The sequence below is a fragment of the Mytilus californianus genome, unplaced genomic scaffold, assembly GCF_021869535.1.
Source record: "Mytilus californianus isolate M0D057914Y unplaced genomic scaffold, xbMytCali1.0.p SCAF_7, whole genome shotgun sequence".
In the NCBI taxonomy this organism is placed as follows: domain Eukaryota; kingdom Metazoa; phylum Mollusca; class Bivalvia; order Mytilida; family Mytilidae; genus Mytilus; species Mytilus californianus.
The window spans coordinates 40,478,822-40,490,975 of NW_026262723.1; the positions used below are offsets into that span (position 1 = coordinate 40,478,822).

Genomic DNA, 12,154 nt, shown 5'->3' on the forward strand with positions numbered 1-12,154 from the left:
CGATACCTCTGCTGTTGGACTTTTAGTCCTCGACGGTATTATTAATCCAGTAGCCAGTACTGGCATGAAAATACTAATACTGTTGTAAAGCTGTTTCAAAATTTCAAAACCATTTTAAGTTATGGAATGTATCTCCCTCATGCATAGCTCGGCCTGCTGGTCCAGGTTTCGCTTTACTCTTGGTACCTTTGTATTCGTCTGTTCTTTAGTGTTTGTATTATGTTTTGGATTTTTATAAATAAGACTTATCAGTGGTGCTCTAATAAAAACAGTTGTTAAACCTAATCAATAACAAACCGAAAATATCAAAAAGAGTTGTGCCAAATCTGGTTTAGGCCATCTATTCCAATGGTAGAAAAACTTCAGTGTCTCGAATAATTTTATAAATTTAATGAACAGTAAATTTACAGAAATTGATCGTATCAATTAATCAATGAAAAAGGAGTGCTGACTTCTGGGTAGGTAATACCCTCGGGGCAATGAACTTTAAACCAGCATCGTCATTGACTATGTGGTTATAAAAAACTCATCAATGATACCAGTCAAACAATATTTTATATAAGGTATATCTTATTAGATTATATAAATTATAAATACGATTAATTTGCATTAAGATATGCAGTATGCTAAAAAACAAATCCACAAACACTATTGTTTAGAGAAAAAATGAACAATTGATGGAGAAAGGTATTTTGTATATTTCATAATGTATTTTTTTCTTTCTATTTAGGGTTGCTGGATGATGCTTTTACATGGATAAAGTGATAAAGAATAAATAAGGATAATCACAATTTATTATTTGTCATATTGTTTGCCACTTCAGGGATCGTTGCCCTTATATATATTGTGATCTATTCACGAAGACAAGCGTATAGACTACAGAATTTTAAGTCTAAAGTTTTATGAAATAACAAAAAGTCATCATCAATTTTTCAATCAAACAATTAGTTATCTTTCAATTCAAATTGAAAAAAAAATCAAGCCTGTCAACACTGAGGTTGTGAGTTCGAATCCCGTACGTGGCAGGTGCGTTAGACTCCAATCTTAATTGACTAGGAGTTTTCTTACCGAAAGTTGGTAGTTCTCTCCTGGCACTTCGGCTACTAATAAAACTGACCACCACAACATAGCCAATAGTGCTGAAAGTGGTGTTAAACACCAATCAATCAATCAATCAATCAATTCAATTCAAATAGTTGCTCTGTTAGAGCCCTTTTGGTATTAATGCTTTTCAATATGCAATGTATTTAGTTTCCTCAACCTTTGTTTTCGAGCATACCTGATTAGGGTTTTTCCAGAAACGCGTGTGTCATGAAATCGGGTAGACCGTAATAGAACATACGATTTCTCGCAAATTAGTATATATGATAAGCAAAATGCATCATGAAAATAGTACGGACTTTGCCCTCTTCCTGCCTCATATTATATAAGTTTGTTAGTTAACTTAAACTAAGGTTAGAACTACTACAGGAAGGGTAAATCTTGTACATTCTCTTTGAGTCCTGATTCATTTAAGCGTTTAAATGAAAATGGACAAGGTGCGTGACTTATGAACCAAAACTGAACACTGTATCTAAAAGGATCAACGCATTCCGGTCATGCATTCAGATGCTAAATCAACATCTACTACGTACAATGAGCATACTGGTGTTTAACCCTTTTAAGAAAAAAATGTATAGCAAATATACCGAACCCCAAGGTAATTCAAAACGGGGAACGCCATAAAAAATGACAAAATCAAATGTTATCAACCAACAGAACGATTGAGAAACAACTGTTATATTTCTGACATGTAACAGGCGATTTCAGAAGAAAACGGTGGGTCAAACCTGGTTTTATAGCTAGCTAAACCTCCCACTTGTATGAAAGTGGTTTATAGTTCCATTCTATTGACATAATTGGGTGAGAAACCAGGTTAATTTGACAACAATGGGGATACAGCAACCAAAACTGGGTGAACATATACACCACAGACATACAACACAACTGACTAAAAATCAAACAAACATACAAACAAATCTAACAAAGACGCAAACAAAAAAGTTTTTGTCGTTGATAGTAAATTGATAAAGACGCCGATTAAATTTAATTTTGTAGTTGATAGTTCATTCCGTATATAGTAAACAATTTCTTGATAGAGTACGAATTAAGTAAAATATAAATACAAGGAAGACTAAACTGGATGTTTTTTTTCTCTTTTTACAAGAATTAAATTAATGTTATATCAGACAGAGCCTATAACAATATTGAACTTGTAATTCACGGCAAAGCTAGGAATCCCACATATGTTCCTACATCTTTGACGAAAGAGGAAATTTTAGAAAATACAAATCCTTCCTTTTCCTTTATGATATCAACATTATAAAAGTAATATAGATATCTCCCGTATGAAGAACAGTATGTAGCTAGGTCTTCAAGATGTTCAACGAAATCTTTTTAAATTTCTTACTACCATTCTTTCGACAATAAAAATTGACCTTAAGAAGTATTGTGATGAGGTATATTCAACCAGTGGTGTCAATCAAATGAAAATTCTTTAAAATTCTTAAGATCTGCAAAATCTTCAATTATAGTTTTTACAGTTTTGCAGTAATAGCAAAACTTGATTTCACTACACTTAATGCTTCTATTACCATGCTTTGATACTATAACTGCTCATGAATTTTTACTAGATAACATTTTTGTTCTCTATGGAGATTCCGTATATCGTCAGGTTATCGGAATTCCCATGAGGATTAACTGTGCATCACTTATTGCGGACCTGTTTCTGTATTGTTATGAGTTACAATTTATGACTAAAATCAGCAAAGACACATCGAAACAACATCTGATTCAAAAATTTAATAACACTTTTAAAAATTGAGATGATATATTGGCTCTCAATGATGACGACTTCAGTATGTACACTAAAGAGATTTATCCTGCCGAACTAATTCTAAATAAAGCTAATACTAACAATGAACACTGCCCTTTCCTGGATCTCTTTATCTTTAATGGGAAACTTCATACCAAAATTTATGATAAAAAAGATGATTTTTCATTTCCTATTGTTAATTATCCAGTTTTAGATGGTGACGTTCCCTTGTCGCCATCTTATGGTGTTTATATATCTCAACTTGTTCGATTCGCTCGTGTATGTAACAACGTATTTGATTTCAACGAAAGAAATCTCTGCATTACTGAAAAATTATTACACCAGGGTTTTCGATATCACAAACTAGTCAAAACATTTACTAAATTTTATCATCGGTACAAGGACATCATTCGTAAATATAAATCAACATGCAGACATCTTATAAGTTCAGGTATTTCACATCCAATATTTTATGGTAATATTCTTTACAAAGCACAAAAAGTCGGCATTCACCTCAAAAGCTAACCAAACCTTTAAAAAGACTATTTCGGAAAGGATATAGTTACGATATTGTTGTCAAGTCATTAAGGATTGCATATTTTGGTATTAATATTGTTTCATTCATAGGGTCTTTGCATCGGAAATAAACACATTTATACTAAAACCAGTTGTTGGCATGATACGGGTTATATTCTTCTCGTATATTTTAAGATGGTATGATACTAAACCCCTAACGGGAGGGATTATACTTGATTTTCATATGATGAAGACATAATCTTTCAATCAGTTTAATTGAGGTTCGGAGCTGGTATGTCAGTAACTTCTAGTAGTCCTTTGTTCATTTATGTATCATTGTCATGTTGCTTAGTTTCTTTTGTTACCTATTCTAACATCGGACTCGGACTTCTTTTAAACTGAGTTTTACTGTGCGTATTGCTATGTGTTTCTTTTTTCTACATTGACTAGAGGTATAGGGGGAGGGTTGAGATCTCACAAAACATGTTTAACCCCGTCGCATTTTTGCGCCTGTCTCAAGTCAGGAGCCTCTGGCCTTTGTTAGTCTTGTATGTGTTTTAATTTAAGTTCATTTATATGTTTTGGAGTTTAGTGTGACGGCCCTTTTCACTGAAATAGCACACAATTTCATTTAGGGGCCAGCTGAGGACCACCTCCGGGTGCGGGATTTTCTCGCTGCATTGAAGACCCATTGGTGGCCTTCGGCTGTTGTCTGCTCTTTGGTCGGGTTGTTGTTTCTTTGACATATTCCCCACTTCCATTCTCAATTTTATCATTTGAAAGATCGAATACATCGTCTATTAAAACAAAGCTTTTTTTTGACACAAATGAAAATCGTAGATTAAGGTCATAAGAAATCTGACTTTTGTGTAGAACTGCACTGATTCCAAAACATAATTACGCAGAAGATGATGATATCATTAAAATGTTGGACTTTTTGATAGACAACATATTTGTTGAGTTTGGTGGATTGATATTGAAAATTTCTAAACTTAATAATCAAATCCTTCTCTGGTCATCTCAATGAGTAAAAACGTGATATGGTTGTCAGCGGCTATCTACCAAAAAGTCAAAGGACAAAGATGTAAGGACTATGATAAGAAAATTATACCGTATTGTAAGCTATGAAATGCTCCGGAAATCAATTATATGAAAAATTCAACAGAGAAACTTTCGACCTGATTTAAAATCATTACAAAAAACAGTTGTGACAGACGGCAACCAACTTAAATCACTCGACTACGGGCTCCTGGATTGGGACAGGCACATTAAAGTGGTTTGGGTTAAACATGTTTGTGAGCGCTCAACCATCCTCCTTACCTAGGAAAAATTTGTACCAGCAAAACATCATAACAAACTGTTGAAGTAACTTGAAAGAACTGGAGTCAACAGATCGATTCTAGATTTAAAAAAAGATCACCAAATGAGATTGATCACCGAATGGGATTGATCACCGAATGAGATTTATCATCGCATCTTTTATTAAAGTGTGTGTGGTTAGTTTGTGTTGTAAATAGATTTGCCTGTATCCTAATATGATTTTTTTTGGACATGAGTTCGTAAGTGTTCTCGTTTCATTCTGTAGAAAATGTAAAGCAGGTTTATACACTATTCTTTGGTGTTTCAAAGTATCGTTTCTTGAGTAGAGAATAACATACCTCAATATCTTACTCTTATGTATTCGAAAGTCACAGACAATGTATAAGTCTTGAGATAAGACATCTAGATGATAATAAACTATATTGAATTAATGTGTGTGTGTGTGTGTGTAAGACGAAGTTGATAACCTTTAAATTAAGCTAGTAACTTGAGATGAACGTGATTGATTTCGTGGTGGTTCTATGTTGTGTCTCTTCCATCAGTTGTGAGTTACTGTAAGATTAAGTTGCAGTCACATATTGTTTATTTATTTTTCATACAGCATGGCATATTAACTTTACATGAAAAAGGAAAAATTAAACCCATCTGTCTTCTTTATTTTCTCAGATATCATTGAATCATTTAAAGTATATTCATTTTTGTACCAAATGCAAGTAAAATCAGAATAAAATATTCTTAAGTTTGTCTGAAAATTATGATTTTTCAGAGACATTCATAGCTTTAAAAAAATATCTTGAAGCCTAGTTCTCAAAAAGTAAAAATGAAATTCTAATTGGCGTCCATTTATATCAATAGACGCCAATTAGAATAAAGTAGTTAGCTCAACTGGACTTAAAATTTTCTGTTTAATTTACTTGTCAAGGCAGTCTCATACATATGTATATATATATTAAACATCAATTTCTAAGTGAGGCATAAGTGCCTATAATGTTGTTTTTTTTTATTGGGACTATGCAAGTGTCTTTTGTGATATTTGAAAAATCAAGGGCAATTTTGTTAATTAACAATAGCATATGTAAAGTAAAAGGTCATAACCCCAACTTCCTTATCCATATATCTTTTATTTCTGTATTTTGAGCTGTTTATCCTTCTGAAGCACCTGAGATCACTGCTAGTTTTTGATGGGGTTCGTGTTGCTAAGTCTAAAGTTTTCTATATAGTGATTTGGACTTGTTTGTCTTTTCGCTATCTTTTGTTTGCTGACAGAAAGTTGCAAGTTTTTGTTCGGCTTATAAGTTTTGATTGTCCCTTTATATCTTCAATCTTTTTTGTTATAATAAAGATATCAATCATGGTAAAAAAGACTTAAAAAAAGATGTTATATTCAAATTTTATGAAACAAGCCACGTAGCTAAATCTCAAAATAAATTTAGTTTTTCGCTAGTTTTTAAATTTTGACAATGCCATTACAAATAACTTCTCTTATTGTTTGAACTCTGCTAATGATAAATATGACTGTAGGCTCCGGTGCAAACACGGATAGTTTTACACAAGGTATACTGCAACCCAATATATCTTCTATGTAACTTACTTCTTCAGTTAATATATTCAGAGTAACTTTTTCGGATTGATCAGATTCATAAGATCAGTTTTTAAACTTTAATTTCCTTTATGAGTTGGTTGAATAATTTACAAATCGTTTGAGTACTTTCTGGTTTATTTTTTATCATTTTAAAAGTTACCTCAGTATAAATCTATATTCTCAAAATTTACAATTATCTTTAAACAATTATCTCATACTTTCTATATTAATACTCCTCTTAAGGCTGTAAAAATGGATGGACACAGTTTGGAAATAAATGCTACTTCTTCAGTCACCAAGTTGAACCGTGGAGTGAGGCAATGGTGAGTAGTACTGTTCTTGCCTGTTTTACATTTCTTTGATAATATTGTTCGTGCCTATTTTAGATTTTTTGACAGTACTGTTCTCGCTTTTTTTAGATTCTTTGATAGTGCTGTTCCAACCTATGTTAAATTTCTCTGATAGACCTGTTCTAGCTTATTTTTGATTTTTTTGTTTCTACTGATCTTGTCTGTTGTAGATTTCTTTGATAGTACTAGTACTGTTCTTGTATATTTTAGATTTATTTGATAAAACTGGTACTTTTCTTAGATAAAGGAAGATGTGGTATGAGTGCCAATGAGATAACTCTCCATCAAAGTCACAATTTGTAACAGTAAACTATTATAGGTCAAAGTACGGCCTTCAACACGGAGCCTTGGCTCACACCGAACAGCAAGCTATAAAGGTCCTAAAAAATTACTAGTGTAGAACCATTCAAACAGGAAAACCAACGGTCTAATCTATATAAAAAATGAGAAACGAGAAACACTTATGAACCACATCAACAAACGACAACCACTGAACATCAGGTGCAAACAAATGCAGCGGGTTTAAACGTTTTAATAGGCGCCAACCTTCACCCTACCTGAAACAATAGTGTAACATCACAACATAAAAAGACACACTATAAAATATCAATTGAAATGGCTTAACTCAATCAAAAAACATATTAACAAAAACAAGTGAACATACACTGAACGAATAAATTTGATCTATGCCACAATTTAAATACAAAATTAATAAAAAACAAGGGGGTTAGATGTAAAACAGTATCATAAAGACAACCATAATCTTGGACAAAATGTCGCCAAATAAAATAACGTACACAGGTAAATAAAAATAATTTTGTTGTAAGGTATACATGGAGTACGTAGTACGAGAACAAAAGTGAAAATTTATCGTCATACTAAACACTTATCAAAGGTGGTATATATTAAAAATAGTAAGACTAGATATAACACTAAATAAGTAAACATTAAATAACAAAAATACATTACAAATTGTATTAACAGGTCAAATTAACACGAAAGTACGATTTGAAAGTATTCGCAGTTACTGAAAGCTGGTTAAAAGCCAAAAACAATTAATAATAAAACATCATGCATCAGAGACTAAACTCAACTAAAACACATCCCAGGGATTTAGTGTTTAAACGTCATGGACAGTCAAAGAAGACATGACTTGTGCAATGCCAAAATAAAAGTATAGACAGGCAGTAAGATAGTAAGGAGCTAACCTGTTAATAAATTTGTATAATGTAATATATAGATAGAGTAATCTATATAGAAAATGAACGTGGATGTGTATTTATACATCCCAAAAAACCGTTTGAAAAGAATACAAATTTAGTTATGTTTTAATTTGCTGATGACAACATCGATATTTGTGTCAATGTTAACTATATTCAAAGATCTAATTACAACATTGGTATGAGTGCCAATGAGACAACTCTCCATCCAAGTCACAATTTGTAACAGTAAACTATTATAGGTCAAAGTACGGCCTTCAACACGGAGCCTTGGCTCACACCGAACAGCAAGCTATAAAGGTCCTAAAAAATTACTAGTGTAGAATCATTCAAACAGGAAAACCAACGGTCTAATCTATATAAAAAATGAGAAACGAGAAACACTTATGAACCACATCAACAAACGACAACCACTGAACATCAGGTGCAAACAAATGCAGCGGGTTTAAACGTTTTAATAGGCGCCAACCTTCACCCTACCTGAAACAATAGTGTAACATCACAACATAAAAAGACACACTATAAAATATCAATTGAAATGGCTTAACTCAATCAAAAAACATATTAACAAAAACAAGTGAACATACACTGAACGAATAAATTTGATCTATGCCACAATTTAAATACAAAATTAATAAAAAACAAGGGGGTTAGATGTAAAACAGTATCATAAAGACAACCATAATCTTGGACAAAATGTCGCCAAATAAAATAACGTACACAGGTAAATGAAAATAATTTTGTTGTAAGGTATACATGGAGTACTTAGTACGAGAACAAAAGTGAAAATTTATCGTCATACTAAACACTTATCAAAGGTGGTATATATTAAAAATAGTAAGACTAGATATAACACTAAATAAGTAAACATTAAATAACAAAAATACATTACAAATTGTATCAACAGGTCAAATTAACACGAAAGTACGATTTGAGAGTATTCGCAGTTACTGAAAGCTAGTTAAAAGCCAAAAACAATTAATAATAAAACATCATGCATCAGAGACTAAAATCAACTAAAACACATCCCAGGGATTTAGTGTTTAAACGTCATGGACAGTCAAAGAAGACATGACTTGTGCAATGCCAAAATAAAAGTATAGACAGGCAGTAAGATAGTAAGGAGCTAACCTGTTAATAAATTTGTATAATGTAATATATAGATAGAGTAATCTCTATATAGAAAATGAACGTGGATGTGTATTTATACATCCCAAAAAACCGTTTGAAAAGAATACAAATTTAGTTATGTTTTAATTTGCTGATGACAACATCGATATTTGTGTCAATGTTAACTATATTCAAAGATCTAATTACAACATTGGTATGAGTGCCAATGAGACAACTCTCCATCCAAGTCACAATTTGTAACAGTAAACCATTATAGGTCAAAGTACGGCCTTCAAAACTAATAAGTTTTTTTAAAGGTTCGATGAGTTTACACGGATCACATAGTGATTTCCGCGCTTTTAGTACAATATTACCGTAAATTTAGGATGTGAAATACTGTTTTTAATAAGTTTTCTACAGGTACAGCCAAATTTACTAATCAAATCGTTGTATCTATGAAAGAATTTAGTAAAAGTTTTAAGTAATTTATGGTAACGAAATCCCTGACTTAATAATTTACCAGTGATGCATTGGTCACGTTCGTTAAAAACTATGACATCACTACACACACGGGCAGAACGAACGAGTTGGGATATATAAACACCGTATGATGGAACCAAAGGAACATCTCCGTCTAAAAAAGGAAAATAAACAATAGGGAATGAAAAATCGTCTCTTTTGTCGTAAATTTTAGTATGGAGTTTCCCTTTCCTATTTTAGATTTCTTTGATATTACTGGTACTGTTCTTGTATATTTTAGATGTCTTTAATAGTACTTGTACTATTCTTGTATATTTAGATTTATTTGATAGTACTGATTCTGTTCTTGCCTATCTCAGATTTCTTTGATTGTACTGGTACTATTATTGCCTATTTAAGATTTCTTTCATAGTACAAGTACTGTTTTTGTGCTTTTTATATTTCTTTGTTCTTAACGATGTATGTATTCAACCTTCTAAACTTTCAAGAACGGAATTAAATTCAGTATAAACTAAAAATTCATTGAAGTCGACCCAACGACAATTATGTCTTGATTAAGCATACCAGTTATAAGGATATGTTGTAGCTTAACAAGTTCTACTCAATAATCTTTCATTTTGAAAATTTAATAATCTAGTTTTTACAATAGTCATTTCTTATCTCAGTCTGTCAAGATCTTACCCGAAAAAAAATTAATCCAAAGCAAAACAAAATCAACGCTTGTTTTATTTTAATTGTGAATTGCTTGGTAAACCTCGACCAGACATGTGTATATATATTATACATGAAAGATGATACTAAAACATTAGAGTAATTCTCATATTGCTTCGTTTGGCATACTTTTAGTTCTGTTCGGTCGTGTTCTGTAGAGCCTAGCGAAGTACCAAATCACTGTGTCAAATAAAAAATGAAACATTTGACAATACAATATAATGACAATCTGAACAATGAAACAGATATTTAGTTCTTCGTTAAAACGTTAAGCTATTTTTCAGTGAAATTAAAATCTTAAAACTGCATTAATTATTTCAGATTACTCTTACATGTCTTAGTTCTGACTTTTGATATATTTTAGGATGTCGTTGTCATTATTACAAACCTGACCAGTATTATTCCTGTGTTTTATTGAACTCCAAAAGATGTTGCAGGAAAGTTTGGTATATAGGGGTATATTGCACCTTATGAAAGTGAGAGGCTAAAGATACCAAAGGGACATTCAAACTCATAAGTCGAAAATAAACTGACAACGCCATGTCAAAAAAAAAAAGACCAAAAGAAAAACAACAGTACAAAAAGCACAACATAAAAACTAAAGACTGAGCAACAAACGAACCCCACCAAAAACTGGGGTTGATCTCAGGTGCTCCGGAAGGGTTTATGAATGTTTTTTTAAAATTTCGTTTAATGCCATATTGTAATGATCTTTTTTGCAGTCAGTTTGTCGTGTCTTTGATTCCAAACTTGCTGAACCCATGACATCAGAAGAATCTAATTATATAATAAGTCAAGGTCAGAAAGTTGGTATGTTTTTGTTATAACAGTAAACAATATAATTTGTATTAAAATATTCTGTTTGGGTAAGATATTACAAAGTAAATGTGTTTAAAGTTAATATATTGTCTTGTGCCGACTTTGTCTTTTTTAATGTAATATTATACATGTTAACTATATATTCTCAGTTAACCAATTACGAATGTGTGCACCACCATCAGACAATGTTAACATTACTTAGATTTTATTGTTTAAATTATTCAAGTGAATGTGTTTTGTTTATGCTCACAAAAATTTTGCTATAGGTTTTAAGCTTTATTGTTTATCTATCATGTCTATGTGATAATAAAATCAGAAACTCGGTACATTCTTCGTATTTCAATTTGCCTGTAAAAAACACGGAATATGTGTATTCTCCCAATTTGCCATGGGATTGATTTTACTGTTGAAAACATAATATGACTTTCGCTTATTTATTTTACATGGGTAAAAATATTGTATTGATTGCTGTTTTCTTTTCGCCGCATCAGCACATGAATGTTTACTTTGCGGACCAATGAATAAGATAAGTCAAATGAACACATTGCAAATATAAATAATATGTTTTCAATTTTCCAGGAGGATCATTTTGGATTGGCATATCAGATATAATCGACGAAGACCGATGGATATACTCAACCGGACAAGAACCGATAAGAGTTAATAATTTTCAACCGGGCGAACCTAATGCCCATACTTCCGGAAACTGTGTAGTATTGTATGGTCCCTTCCGTGGAAATTGGGCAGATGAAAACTGTCTTACACTACACCAGTTCGTTTGTGAGACACATACAGAGTAAGACGAATTAAAAAATAGAAATAATTATCATAAAAGATTTGAATGCATCTTTTTGTAATTTTATGGAGGCATAAAAGCTTTGACCGAAGCACATTTTCCGCGCTTTATACTAAAACTGTAAGTATGTTTAACGGTTTAGGACACTATAAAATAACAAAAAGAAGTAGTCAATTCTTATAATTACATTTGAATGCTACAACCATGAAATAATGTGTTAAATCAAGCCTTTCCTTTGTTTTCTATGCATTTTGATATTGCCAGGGAGAGTATGTGCAATCATAGATATTGCGTTTTATACGGCAATAAAATATAACTTTTGGAAAGCGTCAACCAATCAAAGCCTTGAACTTTGTGACACTTCCATGTAATGTAATTATTTCTTTTTAAACAAAA

At 31.9% G+C, this 12,154-nt stretch overlaps 1 protein-coding gene across 1 annotated transcript; it reads left to right on the top strand.

Moving 5' to 3' along the window:
• The first annotated feature begins 1,929 nt into the window (after positions 1–1,929).
• On the top strand, positions 1,930–11,762 carry LOC127708413 (perlucin-like protein). The gene is made up of 4 exons (XM_052213286.1): positions 1,930–1,954; positions 6,516–6,595; positions 10,866–10,953; positions 11,542–11,762. Exons 1-4 carry the CDS (start codon positions 1,930–1,932, stop codon positions 11,760–11,762), a joined length of 414 nt encoding a protein of 137 aa, XP_052069246.1.
• Positions 11,763–12,154: the final 392 nt, after the last annotated feature.

What these genes read in the sequence shown, in the direction of transcription:
- LOC127708413 (XM_052213286.1), top strand. Translation starts at nt 1,930, where the DNA reads ATGGGGATACAGCAACCAAAACTGG. An exon ending in GATACAGCAACCAAAACTGG is followed by an intron (nt 1,955 to 6,515) that starts GTGAACATATAC and finishes ACTCCTCTTAAG; the next exon opens with GCTGTAAAAATGGATGGACA. An exon ending in AACCGTGGAGTGAGGCAATG is followed by an intron (nt 6,596 to 10,865) that starts GTGAGTAGTACT and finishes TCTTTTTTGCAG; the next exon opens with TCAGTTTGTCGTGTCTTTGA.